The 22,597-nt window shown below is 36.9% G+C and overlaps 1 protein-coding gene across 22 annotated transcripts in view; it reads right to left on the reverse strand.

The window, feature by feature from the left end:
* RBFOX1 (RNA binding fox-1 homolog 1) overlaps nt 1-22,597 on the reverse strand; it is an 873,300-nt gene that overhangs the window by 723,609 nt on the left and 127,094 nt on the right. For 6 of the 22 annotated variants that reach the window (XM_084536908.1, XM_084536919.1, XM_084536930.1 and 3 more), the window contains exon 2: nt 20,881-20,943. In XM_084536908.1, coding sequence (XP_084393034.1) covers nt 20,881-20,943 — 63 coding nt within the window. Of the gene's footprint in view, nt 1-7,243; nt 7,401-7,683; nt 7,896-8,157; nt 8,229-20,880; nt 20,944-22,597 lie in introns of those variants that run through there. The other 16 variants (XM_084536944.1, XM_084536924.1, XM_084536920.1 and 13 more) reach the window with 11 other exon arrangements.

Here is a 22,597-nt window from a genome sequence, read left to right on the forward strand (position 1 = left end):
TAATATTTTCAGATCTGACACCAATGATGAACGAACTTTTTTTCTGGAATAGTGCTTTAGCTATAGAAAGCAAGCCTGTTAGTTGGTGCCATTTACCCCCTGGTATTCAGCTTTTATCTGCCGACCTGTCACAATAAAACAATTCTGAAGATGTATTTCAAGATACAGGTGATTAACACAGCAAGGAAAGCAGCAGAGTGAGAACTCTTTCTCAGATAAGTGTTGCTTGCAAGCCCTGTAGGAACAAGCAAAACCTAAGGAAAAAATTTATTTGGCTACACTAGACTACAGTGTTCAATCTATTACTTTTAATTCTTCTTCTTCTTTTTTTTTTTTTTTAAATAAGGCTATTTTGCTTTAAAAGAGTTCCAGTCCCACTCAATTCTGCATGGGAATATTCTTATCTTTTCAAGGCACTCAGTTGTCAATGTAAGTTTCCAGCAGAATCTCCCAAATACTGTCTTAAAGAAGAGTAAATAAGGGCAGATGGCACCTTGAGATTTCACTATTCCTTTCCGTTATTCCAAGATAATAAATTTTTATTTCTACAGGTCTTGAAAGAGCTTTATTTAAAAAAAAAAAAAAAAAAAAAAAAAAAAAAAAAAAAAAAAATCAACAGCAATGGATCTTTCTGCCTTCCTCGCTTCCTTGTACTTATTGATGCTCACTGTTAGAAAGTTTGCATTGTATTTGTCATCTACTTGTTACCTGTCATTTTAGATGGCATACTAAGTTCAGTTCCATTTTTACCTTGGATTTTACAAAGTTTTCATCATAAACCTAGAAGTTACTTGTAAATTAAAGCTTCTCCTTTCTTTCCTTCATAATAGCTTTTGTCAGCCTTAGGATCTGACAATTCACTAATACACACATAGATGTAACTGGCTGAGGAGATACAGAGTACCCATGAGCAAAGAGTCCCCACCACCCACTCTTCCCAATAGCAAAAGTTTCACTTTGTACTAAACACACACAGATGTAGTCTTCTTCCCAGTTCTTTTGCTATTTTTCATCTCTTCCTAGGGTTTGCAACAGAATCCCCTAATATACAAATACTGGAAAGATGTTGATATGTTGTACAAGACAGAAAAATTGGAGACTATAATTTTGTTTGTCTCAAGCAGTCTTTTCTGAATGTCAGAGAGGAAAAAAAATCCTTTACCACACAGTCAAGATTGGTTATTCCCATGTGTTCATAAATATATATTATTTAGTTAAACTTGTCAGTTTCAAATAATTTTCTTTTTTCCCCTAAATCCCTAGAAAAGTGCTATGAAACTGAGAAAAAAAAAAATATCTAACCATGCTCATTTTCAAAGTAGAAAATACAAAATTCTTTGACAGTACCCTAAAAAAAAAAAAAAAAAAAAAAAAAAAAAAAAACAAAGATAATAACTCACCTTTTTCTATCTAATGTACAGTCTTTCTTCTCCTTTTTTTTCTGTGAGGTAACATCACCAATTTTCGCTACATTTATTCCTCCTGAACTCCACCATTCCCAGCTGAGAATTCATTTGTTCTCTAATATTACAGAAATACCACTCCATTTTTTGAAATCCATTTTGAAATTCTTCCTTAAAAGCACTGGCAAATAACTGCTTAATCGATCCTTTCAATGAACCATTGCACAACCAGAGGTAGAGGTCTGTCTCAGTAAAATTGGAAGACAGGGTTCTGGCTTGGGTTTGTTCCTCTACTGTTTGCATGCACACACACGCACAAAGCCATGTATTGCTGCTGAACCAAAGGCTTTTGAGACAATTTTGACTATCTAAGTTTATAAGATATTATACATTAAAATAATTTGTCACTGTCACCATATCATCACATAAATACTTTGAAATTTCATATTACAGAACTCCACATAACAAGAACAACCTAAAAGAAGCAAACTACTAACATACCATAGCTAATTCTGTTCTTCGGTTTAATGAAACTCTAAAGCATCTCCCAAATAGCAAGAAATGACTAGTACATTTTTCTTTTACATTTTGCTTACTTCATGTCTACAGCAGCATATAAGATATACACAGGTACAAGCTGGCTGAATACAGCTGAGTGAGATTGGCTGCAACATGAAATAAACAAACCAAAACCCCTAGACACAAATTCAGGTTCCCAAAATTAAAAGAAGAGCAGACAATCAGCTGAGGTTGGTGCAAGTAGTAAAAGGATGCTTCCAAGCTCACATTATGAATTTCTCTAAGGTCACCTTCTATTCCTTCAGTCTCTTGTCCTAACATCAACATGCCAATGGTTCCATCAGACAGTGAGGTGGTAGAAGTCATTGGGAGATATTTTTCTCTTTTTTACATGGCAATGATGACTTGTGTATAACATGCATATGTTACAATGCTGGAACGATTACATGCCATTAAATAAAGAAAGAAAAAAATTAAAATAAAAAATGGAACAGCCTGCCAAAAAGAAAAAATGGCCTGAACTTCTATTTCTTTTATGCATTTTGTTTACTGCCTTTGTAGATGTGCTTGAGCTACAGGCTTCTTTTCACAGACCTTCTGCATAGCCCACTCCTCCCCAACAGGACCAGACAAACCATATATAATCAAGAAAATTACGGTAAAGGAAGAAATGAAAAGTACAAGTAAAGTTATTATTTTTCTGTGAGTGAACACTCTTCCTGCTTCAGAATCTGTCCCAGTTGGTAAAGGGGTAAAACAGGAGAAGGACAATTGAGAATATAAAAATAAAGTGTAAACACGTTGTTTGCTCACTCTTTGAGTCTGAATATGCACCATCTTGCAGCTAAGGATGCTTTACCCGTTCTCTTCATGGCTGATAGGGGAGACCCAGTTCCCCACTATACCACACGGCTAGCACTCCCATGCAACACACTCCACAGCTGAGATTTCATTGACCTCAGGGAATTCAGCACTCTGGTCTTACTGGGACGCCAGAGGAACCAGCTACTCAGCTTTCTTGGGTTTCTTTAAAAAATGTTTCATGCTTTAAGCACTTTCTTTGAATTTTAGTTGTTTTGGGAATGTGTTTTATGATATTCCCCTCTCCATCCCTCCACCACCCACAAATTCCAGAGGAATGGTAAGTGACTCCCAGCTGACTCACTCTGTCCTGTGGGACAAACAGCGTTGTCCTGCAGCAATCATCCCAGAAAGCAGTATTTTCAAATCTTTATATGGTGCCTATTTATGCCGTACCAGTTCCATCCCCATGACTTCAAAAAGTTGTTTTTCATCCTCATGACTTCAAGAAGTTGTTTGTTTTTTTTTTTTTTACTACCACAGAATGGAGAGTTGCTTGAAAGGTGAAAATTGTTTGTAAAAGGCTCGTTGAGTAAAAGGCTCGTTGAGTATTTGGTACCATATTAGTTGAAAATCTGAAGTCATAGCTTAGAGCAGAGTTCTCAGAAAATTGTGTACTTTATACCCTGGAGTACTACCATTGGTTTGATATATTTGTTTATGCATTTTATAAAAACTCTTAGTTCAATAAATGCTGCAAGATCAAATAGCACACTTTTGAGTTATGCAAAATTGTATTATACATATTGTAAATAATCTCTATAAAATGTTAATCAACTTCAGAAAGGTTTCACAAGAATGCTGTGCATTTTTTTCCTCTTTGGTACATTTGCAGAATTATGATTCTGTCCTATGAGTATAGAGGTTAAATTTTTTCCAGAAATAAAAGTGCTTTGTGCAACAGGTAGCAAGACACATACAACTATATCAACTGAATCACTGTTTAATTTACTTTTTTTTTTTTTTTAAATAGCATAAACAACATAAAAGCCATTAAAATGAGAAATTAAGACATACCACCACAAACAGCTCAGTATTTATAATACTATAAAATTGTTAACACTAGATGCGATAAAGCTTTGTAATCACTAGTTTCAATACCTACTACCAAGCATTTTAATGCTTCTCAGACAACCACTACAACAGAAATTCACTTAAGCTCTCAGGAGTCAGTGCTTCACTCCAGGCTTATGTGGAGAGTGACAAAGAGTGCACAACACTTGGTAAAAGCTGCAGGGAACTGGAAGCTGCCTTTTCCTTCACAGCCTGCCCCTTCCCCTACCCCTGCTGCCCCAGGGGAGGTTTAGCTGCCCCAGGGGGCCCACACCTGGCTCTGCCCTGCCGTGGTTCACACCACTGAGAAAGACTGTAGAGAGGTATAGGAAGGTAAAAATGACAGAGGAAGGACTGTCAACATGAATTGTTCCAAGTTCCAGGATTCAAAACAGAAAACAGTAGCCAGGGAAGAAAAAAAAAAAAAAAAAAAAAATCCTACAGGAGATAGCCAGGGTGGCTGGTCAGGGTAGCTGACTCAGGAACCAAGGGCAGCAAGAAGTTATGACCATGAAAAAACTCCTGTTTCAAAGAAGTAACATCAAATGGATTGCTCTAATCCCAGCCACATGGCAGATCACTGCACCTCTGCAAGTCTCTTGGCTGCCTTGGAAAACAAAAGAACTGATGGCTGGGTACAACACAGAGATGCTGAGATCTGAATTGGTATGTTGCATTTCAGGTTGCATTGGACAAGAATCTGCACACAGATTTTGAGAAAAAATTACATACACATCCTAATCAATACTCCGGTATTGGTAATTGGGAACATTATCAAAATAATTAAAAAAAAAAAACACTTGACCAAAACCACTACACTCAACAGCTTTGACAGCTTCTGATTTACTAAACACATCACAGATCTTAAACTGTAATAAAATTTATAACTATTATAAAAAAAGTAATCAATTTGTAGAGCTACATATTCTCATGGTACCTAAATTCTAAAAATAAAGTTAATTCTTTAGTAGAAAATTTTAAAAGATACTCAACCAATTTCTGTAGTAACAAGGATACTCTTCGTGCTCCTGACTCTGCAATTAAAGGCACCCATGCTTAATGAAAACCCTAGAAATATTTGAATAGAGATGGGAATCCTTAACCACCTGTTTTCTGATGGTATGTACCATCTTAGTAGCCATCTTGATTCTAAATACATCTATACAGATTGTAAAGCAATGTAAACAAAAAAGTATTTTCTTCAAAATGTTTTTGTTTGTTTTAAATCAGACCAATATAGAAATTCTGACACTCTGGCATACTGGAACTATAGGAAGGAAAAAAAAAAAAAAGAAAAAAAAAAGAAAACAGAGGCAATGACAAGTTCAAAAAGTAGAGAAACCCTCAGCCACTTTTCAAGGAAGGAACAACTATTTGTAAGTCATAACAAAGGGAATCATAAGCCGCTAATGAAATCATTTGCGAAGACCAGAAATGATATAGCTGCTAAAAAGATTTTACAGACTTTAGGGAAGAGTTTATTCAGGACAATCAAGAAATTAAAAGTACAAAGAAAATACTTAAAATTGGCTGTATCTCAGGGTGTGGTGTTTTGTTTTTGTTGTGGTGGGTTTTGGTTGGTTGGTTGGTTTTAGGGGAGGTTCAAACTTATTATGTGAAACATTTGAGATGAGGACGTCTTCAGTGATTTTCTATCTCCAGTATCTGATCCAATGTATTATCAGGAAGATATAAAAAACAACAAAACCAAAAACTGGCAGATGGATTTGCCTGAGTGTTCTTAAGTTTTGTAAAACTACAGCTTTTTGAAAGAAAACTTTTTAGTTAAAAAACGAAGATAATTTAAGGGAAGTTATGAGAATGATTGAAAGAACTAGATAAATAAAAATGAAAGCAAATGATATAAGTCTATAGAAATGGCAAATGAAATGCACAAGAGCAGCATAAAAAGGCCAGTGCTGTTTAGCATGATGAATAATGAGCTCTCTGATACAGAATTTCAATGTGTGGCCATTTAATAATATTGCATGCATTATCAGTGAATACTGACACAGTATTTTACTTAGTAATGAAATTCAAAGACATTAGATTCCTAATTTTTCTTATAAAAATTTGAATTAATTTTATTAGAAAAGGTATATAAGGTTATTTTATTAAAATTTCAGTATTCAGAAATAAATTACAGAAGTATGAATTCAAATGCAGGATCATCATATAAGAGTTGGGGGTGGCGGGGGGGGAGGTGGGGGGGTGGGAAGAGAAAGTAACTTCTTGTGTCTATAAATCATGGCACCTTACCCAAGGAAGCTAAGCACTAGCATCTAAATTTTACAGGTTGAAAACACAAGCACAAGGAAAGGAAATAAATTCCCTACGGGACAGACAGACAGGAAAGAAAGTGAGGACAGTCTGTGCTCTTTAATATAATTAATTGTAATATTAAATAACTTGTTATCCATGATTTTTGAATATTTTTTTCATAAAATTCAAAGACACGACATATGTTTTTCTCACGGATGTCTTTGCAGTAGTTTATTTGAGTCACTGCAGCAAGGGCCCAATTCAGCAGCTCGATCAATAGCTGGAGGCGTTAGTGTACAATTAGCAGCACATATCCTTTTTATCCACAATGCCACTGTGCCCAAGCTAAGAAAACATTTTTTTTTTAATTATTATTATACAGAAACAGGGATTCGTTATTTATCACTGCTGGTCTAAAAAGCAGCATATTCCTTGCACAAAACATTTTTTAAAGCATCTGGTGTATTTGCAAAGACGACCTGAAAAACTCTCCTCAGATCTGTTACGTATTTGTTTTCCTTAGGTGTCCTCCAGGTTTCCAATCTACGCAGCACTGCCAAAAGTGCTTACCCCAGCTTTTAATTTCTGCTTCAGGGCCCTCCTTAGGTTCTGCACTAGTCCTGGATTGTTCTTTTTAGCTCACTTAGGTTTTTCTCCTGGCTCAACAACTGCTTTCATTTAAATAAGAATTTAATAATAATGATTTGCTTTCTTTAAAAAACAATATTTAACCTGTGATTAGTTGTTAGCAAACAAAGTTGGAAAACATGTGTTCTTGATACATAGGTAGCAACTTTCACCAGAAAATGAAGTATGGAGTTTTTAAACAAATATTACAAAACAGAGCAGAAAAATCCATTTAGAAAAATAAGAGAATAACCTAAGCATGAGAACATCTAATGCTCTAAATATAACATATGATGAACTATAATGGGCTGTGAACACTCAGTATTTCAAACTCAGGTTTAACCTAATAGTTATTCCATTAAGAAACCTTCAGTTAAACTGTAGGTTTAATAAATGCTTAGGTTTAACTGCTTAATGCAAAAGTTTGCCTTAATGAATCAGTTTGATTCTGCTCCAAGAAGATGCATGTAGAAGCAAATGGTGTGCACACAGAAGCACCACAAATCACATGCACTTACCAACAGGTAAGCATGCAGTCCCTTTGGAATATTTCAGTCCACTGCAGAACAGATGCAGCCGAAGCTGAACATTTCTCATCACCCACAGAGATGTCTGATTGCTTGCCAGCTGAGTGCCTGCTTAGGTGCTTTCTTCTGGTTATTAGGCTTACAGCTGCTGAGAGGAAAACATGACAGTGGCAGAAAGCTCTACCTTTTTTGCTGGTTTTGTTAAACTTTTGTTTTTTGCTTGTTTTGGTAAACCTTCAATGCAAAGCACTTACCCTTATCTATTATTTAAATGACCTTTCACTTTACAAATACTGGAAATAGAAATCTGGTGAAATTTTGTAAGATCTTAGAGATATTGAAAGTCATATAATACACAATGAAATGGAAAAGGGACTTTATTCATAAACTGTGAAATCACAGATACCAAAAGCAGATTTAGTTCTACCTACCTAAACTTTTCTCTTGCAATACCTCCAATTTCCCATTGGCGAAGATTCTTTCCACTAGTTTTAAGGTGATACCATTAACAGAGCCCACAACACCTGTATCTCCCTTATTTTTAGAGCTAATGGGGAGAAAAATGATGCATGAAGATAACTTCCGCATACATCTACGAAAGGATGCCTGTGGTCCCGATTTTCTCTGACAAAATCAGTTACAAAAGCATCTATCCCAACCTAGATTGACTGAAATAGGTTTTAAATTGATCTTCTACATTATCATATTCTTCTGTATTAATGCAAATCTTCTGGCTACAAAAAGGAAATTATTTTAATTAAGGTGTTAATCAGTTGACATTCAAAATCACTGTAACTCAACTACAGTTGACAAGCGTCCTTCAGGAAGTTATTTTTTGTTTCTCTCCCTCCCCGCCCCCCGCCTCCAACTCATATCAGAAAAGGTTTCAGAAAAGGTTACTTTACCTAATAGGTACTTGTTTCTAGCCCCAGACTGCTCCACTAAAAGGCAAAGGCAGCATAGAAGCCAAATTGCTGAGAGTTGGCTACTGTCAAGCTCCAGCCAGCCCAGCTGTAGCTAATTTTAGCAGTCACAGATGCAGCCATAACCACTGGCAAACCTGATGTATCAAAGGCTCGGAGTTCACCTCAGACAGATGTTCCAGCAAAGCAAGATAGTTAAAACAAACAAACAAACAAAAAACAATATCACCATTCACTCAGGGCCTAGTGGTTTGCCCTCAAATGTATTTGTAACAGTGAGAAATGGCATCTTGTTTATTTTTCTTCTAGTAAGTGTTGGTATTTCTCCAGTATCACTTCCCACTCCTGTGAGTCATTTCCTTGCTACCCTACCTCACATATTTGGCTAGTTACTTGCTGGCTACAGTTTATTTGCACTTAGAAGAATCATCATGTTTCATCAGATCTAAATAATAACCAGCTAATGACAGCAGGTTTACTTCTGTTGATTCAAGTATCTGCATTGCAGATAACATTAATAAGCAGACTTTGCAATGTTAAGAAATCATTAATAAGGCCTTTCACAAAATCTGCATTCCAATGTAATAATAATGATAGAGCTACCTTTTTTCTTCTTCCTTTTTGCTCCTAAATCTTTATGTTTTTTGTTTTTTGTTTTTTTTTCCCCCTTCCAGTTTTTTATCATTATATAAAAATGTCAGATTTACTTTAAAAAAAAAATAAGAAAAGAAAACCTGCTATCAACTATTGGAATTGAACCTAAGAATGCTGATGTTAAAAAAGCAAAGTAGCTATTGTGGCATCTATCATATCAATAATGCTTATCATTACTTGTAATTGGTCCTATGACATGAATTATTTCCACCATATTATTTCCATCAGCCTCCTCCATTTTACAGCATCCTGTGAGCATTACAACCATCAGTGCTGCCAGCAGGTGGAGGGAGGGGGTCCTTCTCCTCTGTTCTGCACTGGGGCAGCCACACCTGGAGTCCTGTGCTGGGCCCCTCAGTACAAGACAAACCTGGGCATACCCAAAAGAGCTCAGCATAGTGTCACCAACATGCAAAAGGGCTGGAAGAGCAGGGACTGCTCAGCCTGAAGAAGGAAAGGCTCAGAGGGATCTCACCAATGCCTACAAATCCCTGAAGGCACAGTGCACAGAGAATGGAGCCAGGCTCTGCTCAGCGGTGCCCCGGGCCAGGCCCAGAGGCAGTGAGCACAGGCAGTGCCCATAAGATTTTGTACATAACAAGGCCCATTTATCACATTTGGTATGGTCTCAACACCTCATAGAAACCCCACGATAAATTCAAAGAAAGCAAAGTAATAGAAGAAGCTCCAGTCCTGTGGTTACATACATCGCTTTGAGGCACAGAAAATGCATGAGAACAGAAAAGTTTCTACTACAGAAACTGAAAAACAGAAAACATGCAGTCCCACACAGCACAGGAGTTATTTCCCAGTTCCTTGCTCCCAGCACCCAATTAAACAGCAGTGACTGAGTCCAGTGAAGCGCCACAAGGATGACGAAATGCCCGAAGGAAGACTGCTCTCAGCCAGGTACCAGATGGGATAAAGCAGCAGCCTGTGATACAACTGCTTCTAAGGTGCTATAGTAAGTACTGTAACTTCTATGGTACTTAATACAAAGTGGTTGTTGGAAACCACTGATAGTGGCAAGATGCTAAATTCTCTCCTATTTATGGGACTATTTAAAATGGTTATTTTTAATCTGAAGAGAAGTTAATCCCACAACAAAATATTATTTATAGGGTCAAATCCACTTCTCTCTCTGAATCACGACCTAGAAGAAACTCTGTTTCTAGTAACTGTGGAGTAAGACTAGATTTAGCCTTTGTGAATATGCCCTTCATCGCTAATATCTCAGGTATACAGATAGTTTGTTAAGATGCCATTTTGATTGTATCAGTCTGCCAAATAAACTGTTGCAAGGATAGGAAAATAGATTTTATATATTTATATATATATATATATATATATACATATATTTACATGTATATATCACAGAACCACAGAATTTCTAGGTTGGAAGAGACCTCAAGATCATCAAGTCCAACCTCTGACCTAACGCTAGCAGTCCCCACTAAACCATATCCCTAAGCTCTACGTCTAAATGTCTTTTAAAGACTTCCAGGGATGGTGACTCCTCCACTTCCCTGGGCAGCCTGTTCCAGTGTCCAACAACCCTTTCGGTAAAGAAGTTCTTCCTAAGATCCAGCCTAAAACTCCCCTGGCGCAACTTAAGCCCATTCCCCCTTGTCCTGTCACCAGGCACGTGGGAGAACAGACCAACCCCCACCTCTCTACAGCCTCCTTTGAGGTACCTGTAGAGAGCGATAAGGTCGCCCCTGAGCCTCCTTTTCTCCCGGCTGAACAAGCCCAGCTCCCTCAGCCGCTCCTCGCAGGACTTGTTCTCCAGGCCCCTCACCAGCTTCGTTGCCCTTCTCTGGACCCGCTCAAGCACCTCGATGTCCTTCTTGTAGCGAGGGGCACAAAACTGAACACAGTACTCGAGGTGCGGCCTCACCAGAGCCGAATACAGGGGGACGATCACTTCCCTAGCCCTGCTGGTCACACTGTTTCTGATACAAGCCAGGATGCTGTTGGCCTTCTTGGCACCTGAGCACACTGCTGGCTCATATTCAGCCGACTATCCACCAATACTCCCAGGTCCTTCTCCGCCAGGCAGCTTTCCAACCAATCCTCTCCCAGGAGGATTATATATGCGTGTATATATATATATATATATAGAGAGAGAGAGAGAGAGAGAGAGAGATTTATAGATTTTTATATATTTTTTTTTTATATATTTTTATATATTTTTATAACAGATTAAGTGTTTAGGTTTCTCAGGAATTTACCTAACTGAAAAAAAAACTATAAAAACCCGCTCATACAAGTTACCCTTCTGCTCTTCACTCTCATATTTGCACAGCTTTGTGCACAGACCTGCAGTCCTACAGCATTTTGTATTTCCCAGTCTCAGTGCATGAAGTATTTTCTGCACTTGAACCTTAACCACTGCACCTGTGCTAACAGACCATGCTTAGGAGTGCCTCTAACATGACAGCCAACAGCTCTGGATGCAAACAAGCACTCTGCTAGAGATGGGCTCCAGTTCTACAAAAGAAATAGAAATTTTATCATAGCAGACATCCTTCTGTCTTGTTCTCCCTCTCAAGAGGAAATAAGAGAGGGAGAAAACAAATATTTCATTGCAGATATGCCCATCACACATACTGAAGAAGTGTACAGAAGATGGTATTTTCTCATTTTGAGTTTTACTATTATTCTGCTCTTTGCAATACTAATAAAGCTGCTTTTTACATAGACTCAGAAGCAAGATAGCATACATAACTCACAGATGTCCCTAATACATTTTATATTTCTTACCCTCTGAAATAAAATAATAGAGAACATCTCAGTGCTGAAGATATAACATGAACAACAACACATTGCTTAATGACATATTAAAATACTACCTTGGTCCAGCAATTTGATTTCAGAAATGTTTCCCAGAATAACAAAAACATGGGCTACCATTTGCAAACCCTTTCAGGTATATATTTGGAAAATATATAGAGAACTGACAGAACTTTAAAAATCAATAAAATCTTAGATTTCTTGATTTTTAGATGATAATATCAGGCTGATTGAATGTTGAACCTCTGCAGTTCATTACAACAGATACTAAGAATGAAACTAAATAGCATTTCCAAATGGATGTTAAGATTACAGCAAAAAAAAATAATAATAGGTTTAGACAATCAAATTAGATGCTTTGAAAGATATAGAAAGCAACGAAATTTAAAGATTGTAACATTTGTTTTAGATTCAGAAAACAATGTTTTTGCTAGGCATTCACATATCCTCATCAAAACATTTTGGAATCTAAAATAACATCAACAGATCAAATTCAACATTAAATGGTTTTCAATGAAAGCTATTTGTAGTGGGTTTACGTGGCAAGGTTTTGGTAGCAGGGAGCCATAGGGGTGGTTTCTGTGAGAAAGATCTAGAAGCTGCCCCATGTTTGGGAAGGGCCCCATTGTTTTCCAGATCCGAGCCAATAAGCGATGTTGTTTTGCGCCTCTGTGAAAGCATATTTAAGACAGGGAAGAAACGCTGCGCCACACAGCAGCCGGGAGAGTCAAGGGAGTGGGAGAACAGCCTTGCACCAAGGTCAGTGTAGAAGGAGGGGGAGAGGTGCTCCAGGCGCCGGAGCAGAAGTCCCCTGCGGCCTGTGGTGAGGACCATGGTGAAGCAGGATGTCCCCCTGCAGCCCATGGAGTACCACGGTGGAGCAGGGTTCCACGCTGCAGCCCGTGGAGGAGACCACGGTGGAGCAGGTGGCCCTGCACCGACGGAGGCTGCCGCCTGTGGAAGACCCCTGCCGGAGCAGATTCCAGGCCGGACCTGTAGCCCGTGGAGAGGAGACCACGCAGGAGCAGGTGATCTGGCAGGAGCTGCTGCCCGTAGGGGAGCCAGGTTGGAGCAGTTTTCTCCTGAGGGATGGACCCCGTGGTACGGACCCATATCTGGAGCAGTTCTGGAAGAGCTGCTGCCTGTGGGAAGCCCACGCCGGATCAGTTCATCAAGGACTGCATCCCGTGGGTGGGACCCCACAGCACAGGGGACGAGAGTGACCGAGAAGGAGCGGCAGAGAAGAAGTGCTGTAGACTGACCATAACCCCCATTCCCCGTTCCCCTGCGCCGCTCGGGGGGAGGAGGTGGAAAAGGGTGGATGGGGGGAAGGTGCTTTTGTTTTTTTTTCTTTGTTTTCTCACTTCTCTCGCTTGTTAGTTGTAGACAATAAATCTTACTATCTCCTTATGCCGAGTCTGTTTTGCCCGTTACAATAATTATTGCGTGATTTTCTCGTCCTTATCTCAATCCTTGAGCCCTTTTCACATATTTTCTCCCCATTCCTCTTTGAGGAGGGGGAGTGAGAGAGCGGCTGTGGTGGAGCTCGGCTGCCCACTCGAGCGGAACCACGACACTATTGCAATTTAAAAGAATTAAATTACCATTAATGTATATTAAATAATATATTTTAAAAGCCAGTGAATATCCAGTGTTGGTTCCTCTATTTTGATTCCCTATTACATATTTATAGATATGCTCGTTTGTGTACAAAAATAACAAGATAAAGAGCTACACTCTAAATAAAAACATTGCTAATGCCACACATCAGTAGTCAGATTAAATGCATCACTCCCAAGATGTAAAGACTATTTCATTACTATTTTTATGTTTTAAGTTTTTCTGAAACTGAAACTTTTTCTTAAATGTGGAAATGTGAAAAAACTAACTCATATTATATACTTCAGAAATCTTGAAAAAGATGCCATAATCTTTGGTTTTGTTTTCTAATACAATTGCTGGAACACTAAGTTGTTGGATTTTTTCCTCGACTACTGGAATGCACTCAATAGTTTCAGAAACACACAACTTCTAGGTCGAGATATTTTTCAGCAGAGAGCCTTGAAAGAAGACCCCAATCTTCACAGACCATGAAAAATATTTTAAGTACATATTAATATAACCAGAGAAATATTTAGAATTTCACCAGAGAAACAGTACACGCATCCTCGTGTAGCTTATTGAACATGTTTAACAGGAATGAAAATAATTTAAAGCAATCGCTTCCTCAAAGTACAATTTTAGTAAAGCTTTGGCAAGCCACATTCCCCAGAGTGCACCAGGGTTGCAAAGGTTTGCATTCAGGCATGACATTAACGTACATGTCTGACTTCACTGAAAACTATTCACCTAAGTGTACCACACGCACAGACGAGAATTTATGAATAATTAAGGCAAAATCTTCCTAACAATTCAGTGACATGAAGACAAAAAGGTTCTTCATCTGACACTTAAGATATTTTTCAATCTGTGTAAATCTGACTGTATCTTCATTTTACAAACAGGGCCAGTGGACATAATGAGGTCAAAGTCGTTATTTAAAAAAAATAATAACTCAAAGCTGTTTAGCTAAACAGAGATGTCAAGTTCCCATTTAATGTCAAAAAACCTTGACAGGAAAACCAATGGTAGGGTTATGCTGTTCCCTCCTCACTTCTTCAATGCTGAGCCCAGAGAAGTACATAAGGATAGGACAATATCTCCACTGGAATGCATGAATCCAGGTAGGACCTCATTCCTAGACCTGACGGAAACAGAAAAAACATCCTGCGAGGAGAAAAAGTGGGATGAAGCTGAAAGAAGGGGGAGGGGGTCAGGCCTGGAGCAGACCACTGCAGAGATTGCCACACTGGGTGGAGACAAAGCAGGATGTCTGGCAATGTCCTCGCTTCTTCAGACCACTTTGAGCAATAGCAGATACATCCCAAGAAAATGCAGAGACAGTGCTAGGATGGCAGGGGAGAGTATTAGGAGGCTATTTACCCGGGCCTTCCTCTGGGGACCGTTGTCCCACGGAAGTCACTTATTGACATTGCATGGACACATGGCAGATAACACAGCCAATTTAAATATAGGCCATTTTCTTTAAGAATATGAATCATGGAAGAGTTGTTTCATATTATATAAAAGTGGCTTTTAGGGCCAACCAGCACATGATACTTCTCAAAGCTACAGAGAAACATATTTCATTTAAGCATACATTGCTGACACAAAATCTTGTTAGCATTTCTACAAGTGAACTTTAGAGGTACTTTATAAGTACTCTCAAGAATTTTACTGCTTTCTCCATTTGGTACACAATGAAGCACACGTGAAAACCCAGCTGGAATGATATTCATTGAGTTATGCAAACACAGGTTTTAGATGGTGGTTAATCATCAAGTGCAAGAGAACAACTTTTTAAACATAGAGTAAAACATTTTAAGTACACCTGTAGGTTACATCTGCTAACCACATTCCTTAAATTAACATTCTTGACTGAGTCGGTAATAAGAAATTCCTCTGAAGCCTTACAATTTGTGCACTCAGAATTTCTGCCTTGAATGACAAAGCCACCCCCATGAAACCAATTCTTTCCTGATACATTCAGCTTCTGCATATTTGCAAGTGATTTTTGCATAATTATATTTCACATCTTTGCTGTTAGGAGTTGTCTGTGTCCTGTAGGTAGGCATGCTTTTCTTGATAGCTACCTGTTCGATTAAATATGACCAAGTTATTATAAAGCTTTTCAAGCAAAGCAAACCCAACTGCCTGTATGATAAGACACGGGAAACCAAAACCACAAACATTTGGAAGCCGTAACTCATGCTAAAATGTTGTTTTGAGTAGATTCCACCTGCCATTTCAGAAGTAACCATTGATATTCTGATTTGTAGCTTGCACAAACATAAGAAATACGAAATGCCTTTTTACAATCAGATTATAGCACTGGTTTAACAGTGATTCAGGTAAACCTGCTAATGCTTAATTGTTCTTGTCTAACATCATTAGACATGTTACTGATATAAACTTCAAATTAGTGACATCCAACAAAACAAAACATCATTTACTTCCCCTATGGAAAATGAAATGAAGTTAACCTTGGAAAATGCAAACATCAAGAAATGCATACTAAATAAAGGCAACATATTTAGCTCTCTGCACAGCAAAGAATTGAAGACTATATCTAAATAAGTGTCTAACTAATGGCAAAGTAATATTGCAAATCAACCACCTAAAACTGAATTACTTTGCACCAACACTAGAAAAAAATAAAAATCACAGGTCAGGCTTAGCTTCATTAGCTATTTTTTTTTTCCTAAAGATATAAAACATATATGAGAGCGTTCATCTGCTTCTCATTAGGAGAGTGTATATACCTTGCTGTTTCTGGTCCTAACAAAAACTGTTGAAGATATTTGAAGATACTGCACAACGATAATGAATAATGTGACAATGGAGCAGACACTAAAAACTAACCAGTTCTCCATCCTAGCTCAGATAAAGTAATGGACCAGAAATTAGTGCATTATTTACATTATTTAACTACAACTCTTTAATCTTTTTTACTGTAATTTACAGATACCAATATTTCAAACTGCTGCAATTTTAAAAATATTCAACCTGGTGGGCTAATAATATTATTAGAATAGAGATGAAGTAAGAATAAAATGATTAAAGTATTTTTCCTTATGCTTTTATTAAAAAAAAAAAATAGAAAAAAGATTATAGTACTCGTTTATTTCTACAAGAATTAGAGTGTTTTATAATAGCTTGCTTTCACAAATATTTTATACATGCTCCTCTGTTAGAAATTCCTCATTCATACTCAACTCAGATTCCTCTATGGCATGCTATATTGTTTTGGAAAAGAGATGTATTATATTTAGCAATTTCAAAAGATGGAGGGGGGCAAAAAACCTATTATTCCTGACACTAATATATTATTTTCAGTGCAATAATATCTGTTTACCTGTTAATTATTTTTTTAATGTTTAGAACTCAGATGAAAACACAGCTTTAAAATGAGGGAAAATCGTTTTAAAAGCCTTTCTTACAATGACTTCGTAGGCTTTTACAACAGGGCAACTAGCTTTGCGTCACTGACAGACTGCAGGAGATGGAAATGAGACATACCTATACGCACCAGGGCTTGAAACATGGATCCCCATAGCAGACCAGCCAAGGGATGCTCCATGTTAATCTGATAGGCATATCACTTATTTCTCATTTGTTCTCTATTACCTCAAAAAATTCTAGCCAAGGAACAGTGCTACTAGTAAAACAAGATCACTTAACTACAGTACATTTATTAAGCTATACAGTATGTACAATATGAAGATTAAGAAAACACAAACAAATGAGCAAATCTCTTTCAAAAGCATACGTAAATGTGTCCTGCAAAATGTGGAAAAAATAACAGTTTTTCCTACTTTTTTTCTGAAATGCTTTCAGAGATATGGCTTATTTGCCAAAAAACGTATCTTTAGACAAGTGCAGTTGCATAGTGGAAGTCTATAAACAGCAATCCATATTTCCAAATAAACTACACAATACAAAAACGCAAAATAACCAGGACTTAACTGTCCAGCCTTCTGAACTCAGATAGCAGACAATGATCTTCATTTCATGTGTGTAGATATACTTTTGACAATATAAACAAGATCAATGCCATTTCTTGTCTTTCATTTTTTACTGGCATAGGAGAGCCAGAGGACAGAGATCATAGCAAACACTATTGCTTAGTTTCAGTTTGCCTATTTGCAGTTTGTGACAACAGAACAAAAAAATTTTCAGTGAAGGGACTGAAAGAGAACTCTGCTGATCGAAAGGTTTTTTTTGTTTGTTTGTTTTGGTTTGTTTTTTTTTTGTTTTTTTGTTTTTTTTTTTTTTAATTAATTTCTACTACAGTTTTCTAGCCAGACACTCCTTGTGCTCAATTTCCCATTGTAAATTTGCAACAGTTCTCTCTCTCATCTGTCATGCCCGTATTTAGTTGTTTTCCAGATCTGTCTTTCATTCCTTTGTTTACTAGTTCACTCAATTCAATGCAATTGTGGTTGGGTACTGTCAACACTATTAACCCAAGTAATAGAAGTTCAAATACCAAATTCCATAGGCTAAATGAATTACAGTGAACCACATTACAAAATTAAGTTTTAAAATCTAGAATTTTTCTGTAATTGAACTGTTAAAATTATACTTATCTGAAAATCTTTATCCATCAGAATGAAACCAAAGAACACTGCCAAGTAGCCAAAGTTGGAAGCTATACTTAAATTAGACTGAACACAAAATTTACTGTGATCACTGCACATTTTCTTTTGCAATTTGTTTCTTTACATAGTATTCCATAATCTTAACAAGCCTGTCTTGGATTTGTATTGTTATTTTTAAATGCTTCTTCTAAATAAGGGAATGGGAGAAACCATTTTATGATCAGTGATGTACTACATGTGTACCTCATGTCACGGGTGAATAGGGCGTAACGCCCAGCCATATGGTATCCTTAAGAGCCAACTCATCTGCAGAGCATGTTACCAGGCAACATGCTGGACTTCAGTCTCAGCTTGGTTAAAAAAAAAAATGACCTCTTAGCCCTAGAAGTTGATTGATATTCATTGAGCTGGTTAGGTTATGATCACAAGGGAAAATAATAAAACCAATTATGCACATTGAGATCTGGCAGCATTAGAACTTCTGAAAACTCCAAATGAGGATTTTCTTCTTATAACCCAATAAACATATAACCCAAATCTCCGATTTAGCTTACTGAAAGAAGATAAATATCTTTTCCTTCAACTACATTTATAGTTACTGAAGCACTATATTCACAGTTAAATTAATGTCAGCTTTTCAAAAACATGCCAGTAATTATCTTGGGGGCCACTGTCTCCCACAGGTTGGAAACCCCAACCTCATTCTTACATGTTTTAATACATTTTTTTTCTATTAAAAAAAAAAACATCAATTGTGTCAAATTCTGCTAACAGCTCTAAGGTTATTCTGTGATAGAAAATACTGTTCATGACAGAGGAAAAGCTAAAAGCAACAAGCATGCTGAGCACTACAGAACTTGATTTAAATCTGTCTTCAAGATAAACAAACCCTTTTTGTTGTTATTATCCTATAAGCCAGGCAGTTTTCTTGAAATAATGAAATTTTATTTCAAGTACATTAAGTTGCAGATTGTGTGTGGTGTAGGAGAATAAGTGTAAGGCTTCTCATTTCTAACAAGGACCATTCATCTAATTCTTTCAATGCCACACAACTTTGTCAGGGCACAACCCTAATCATTATGTCACTGAGAAAAGCATGGCTCTGTCTTCCTGACACTCACCCTTTACATATTTATAAACATTTATAAGGTCACCCCTCAGTCTCCTCTTCTCCAAGCTAAAGAGACACAGCTCCCTCAGCCTTTCCTCGTAAGGGAGATGCTCCACTCCATTCACCTCATTCCTTAGTGGGCCTACATTGCCTCTAGAGTTAGTTTTATCTGTATGTAGTTATATTCTTTATTTTCCTCCCAACTGGCCAGCCCCTCCTTCCATGACCTGTAGACTCTCCTCTTCCACTTGAGTTTGCCCAGCAGTTCCCTGTTTAATCATTCAGGTCTCCTGGCTCTCTTTCCTGACTGCCAAACTGTTGGGATATTCTGTTATTGAGCTTGGAAGAAGCAGTCCTTGATCACTAACCAGCTATTTTCGGCTCCTTTTCTTTCAAGTACCTTCTCCCATGGGATTTCCCCTAGCAAATGCTTTAAAAGGCCTAAGTCAGCCCTAGTTGCAATTCTGCTTGGTACTCCATTCCACATGAGATCCTAAACTCCAGCATCTTATGGTTGCTGCAACCAAGGCTGCCCTCAACCTTCACTGCTTCAACCAGCCCACCTTGTTAGTGAGGACAAGATCCAACAGCACTCCTCTCCTAATTGGCACATCCACCATTTGCATCAGGAGGTTATCATCAATGCACTGGAGGAACCTCCTGGACTGCAGCTGGCTGGCTGAGTAGGCCTTACAACAAACGTCAAGGTAGTTGAAATCCCCCACAATAACAAGGGCCTGTGATCATGAGGCTGCTATCAGCTGACTGTAGAACACTTTGTCAGCTTCCTCATCCTTATCTGGTGGCCTGTAATAGACACCCACAACAGTATCCCCCATGGCAGCCTACCCCTTAATTCTCACCCACAGACTCAACTCACTCCTCATCCGCCCCTGGACAGTACTCAATACAATGTAGTTGCTCTTTCACGTAAAGAGCAACTCTGCCACTTTGCCTTGATGGCCTGTCTTTCCTGAAAAGGACATACGCATCCATAACCACATATGAGTCATGTGAGCTGTCCCACCATGTCTCTGTAATTGCCACCAGATCATAATCTCCTGACCAAATATGAATTGCTAACTCTTCCTGCTTATTCCCCATGCTACATGCATTGGTGTACAGGCACATGTTGGAGTACTGCAATTGGTTTTAGGCAGGAGATCACTAAAAATTGTCTGAGAAGTCATAAATACACACCTATCAAGAATCATATCCTTTGAATTCTTCTAATACTTCTGCATTTATTATTCAACTGTATATAAAATTGTATCATGACAAAAAGTGCTTAGTACTGTTTTTTTAGTATGCAATAAAATAAAAAACTTCACAAGAAAAAGTAAGTTCCAAGTATGAAACAGCAACAAATAATTTGGATCAGAAAACCACTTTGTTCAAATCCTATTATTTCAGAGAATTCTCAGGAAGGAAAAACATTTAAAATGAACTAACATAAACACCTTTCCACACGTTCTATACATTTCTGAGCTTAATTCATTATATTCCTTATCCTGACTTTAAAGGTGCATTTGAAAAACAAAGCAAAATGAATTATTTGCAGCAGTTCTAAGAGGAAAAGTGTCTGGACCAATCAATCTATATACAAAAAAAATGTTGGAAAGAATCAGCCAGAGGTAAAAGAAATTTAGCAAACCAACCCTAACAGGCAAAAGGGAAGTATGAGGAAAAAAATAATAATAACCTATTTTAACTTATGGCCAGAAAAAAGAGAGATTATTTTCTAAGTAAGTCACTAGCAAGTTGCTCATTGAAAACTAAAAGACATCTGACCTTGTACATATAGTCTATGTGTCTTGAGATCCAACAACAGCAAGGTAAGTTGTGAAAGCTAATATATTTCCTTATTCATTTTGACAGCAAAACAGATTTCAATTACATTCTAAGGAAAAATAAAATAAACAGAAAAAAAAAAATCAATGTACTTACAGAAGGAAGTCTCCGATCATGAAAACAATAGGCACCACTTGCATGGGGCTTCTGTGTAGTTTCCTAAGAAAAGGAAAAATTAGTTCTTACTGGGAAAGGATGATTCAAAGGAGATCACATGTTTAACCTTCAACCACTGAAGGTTTATGGTAAGCTTTAAGATTTAAAATGTTATAATTAAATATATATATATATATGTTTAATTATAATATAATATAATATAATATAATATAATATAATATAATATATATGTTATATATAATGTGTATATATATATATATGTTATAAGGGCTTTCACAAGACAGAAACGTTGCATTCACTATCAGATCATAACAGCATTTTTATTGTAGTTCAAAGCAAAACAGCAAAATATAACTACTCATTCATAAACATCAAGAAATATTTTACTATTTATTAAATAACAGACAAATTGTGGTGGCTAACTTGAAACCTAAATCGTATGCTTGCATTATGAAGTTATCTACTAAAGTAGATATGCAATTACAATGCCATAATTCAAAATTTTCCCCAGTACAGGTTCCTGTTTTAATAGGAATACACAGCTGTGATTTACTTGTTACTTATTTTTCAGCTGTAAACTTCAAGCAATTTGCAAAAGTAAAACAATCATAAAATATATAAACAGAAGGGGGCATCCAAAATATTACACGTGCACATAACTGTATATTAAAATACAGTAATATTTTATCCCATGACACCTTTTTTTTTTAAATTATTGATAAGCAGTTGTTGACATCTAGTATTTTACTGAATTATTCATTGAATTTTAACAGTTACAGTAAGCTCAAGCATGTTTTTAACAACAGATTCACCCTAAATGCATTTTTCATTTCCATGTGCAAGTGGAAATATTTATTCCTGAAATGAATACCCTTAAATATAGAAATACCATATGTATCTGAAGTCTTCAAAGAAAATACACACCCAGGTCTATGTATTTCCAAAACAAGAAACAAATTTGATAATACTTTAAATAATTTTATTATTAAATAAATTTATTAAGTAAATTTATTAAATAAATTTAAATAATTTTATTCACTTCCATAAAATTCCAAATAGTAAACATATTGAATACTTTTTTCACAAAATACCGTTATTCCTTATATGTAATTTTATCTTTAAAAACTTATCACTAAATCAGTCAGTCAGTAGTATCTATCCCTAATACAGTTGAGGAAAAATAAAAACAACCACCACCACCACCAGAAAGGTGCATGTTCTATAAGCATGCCAGGTAATATTGCAACTAATAGACATACTCATTAAAAACAAAAAACCTTTAGAATCTGAAAAAGTTACAATCAGCAACAAAAAACACTTGGATTTTGATCCCCTTGAAGTAGGGACAACCATTAGGATAGCACCTACCAAGAGAAGATCCAGTTCCACAGCTGAGGTTCCTAGCAGTAACTGACTCACCACCAGAAATCCCTACATTAATCAACTTCAGAGCTAAAGACACAAGTTTATTTTTTGTGTATGAAATAAAGTTAGCCACACACATATAAAAATACTATACAAAAGGCAACTCACATAAGAAGGTTGCATATGCACATAAACTATACGTTAAAATTGCCACATCTTATCCTTTCTGGGTACTGGTTTTGTGTGAGATAGGAGATATCCCCAACTACAACACAAGGTAAATTAATAAGATGGAGAGCTTCTTAAACATTTCTAAGAAGACTTATTTAAG

The sequence above is a fragment of the Aythya ferina genome (genome assembly GCF_964211825.1).
Source record: "Aythya ferina genome assembly, chromosome: 15".
Taxonomy (NCBI): domain Eukaryota; kingdom Metazoa; phylum Chordata; class Aves; order Anseriformes; family Anatidae; genus Aythya; species Aythya ferina.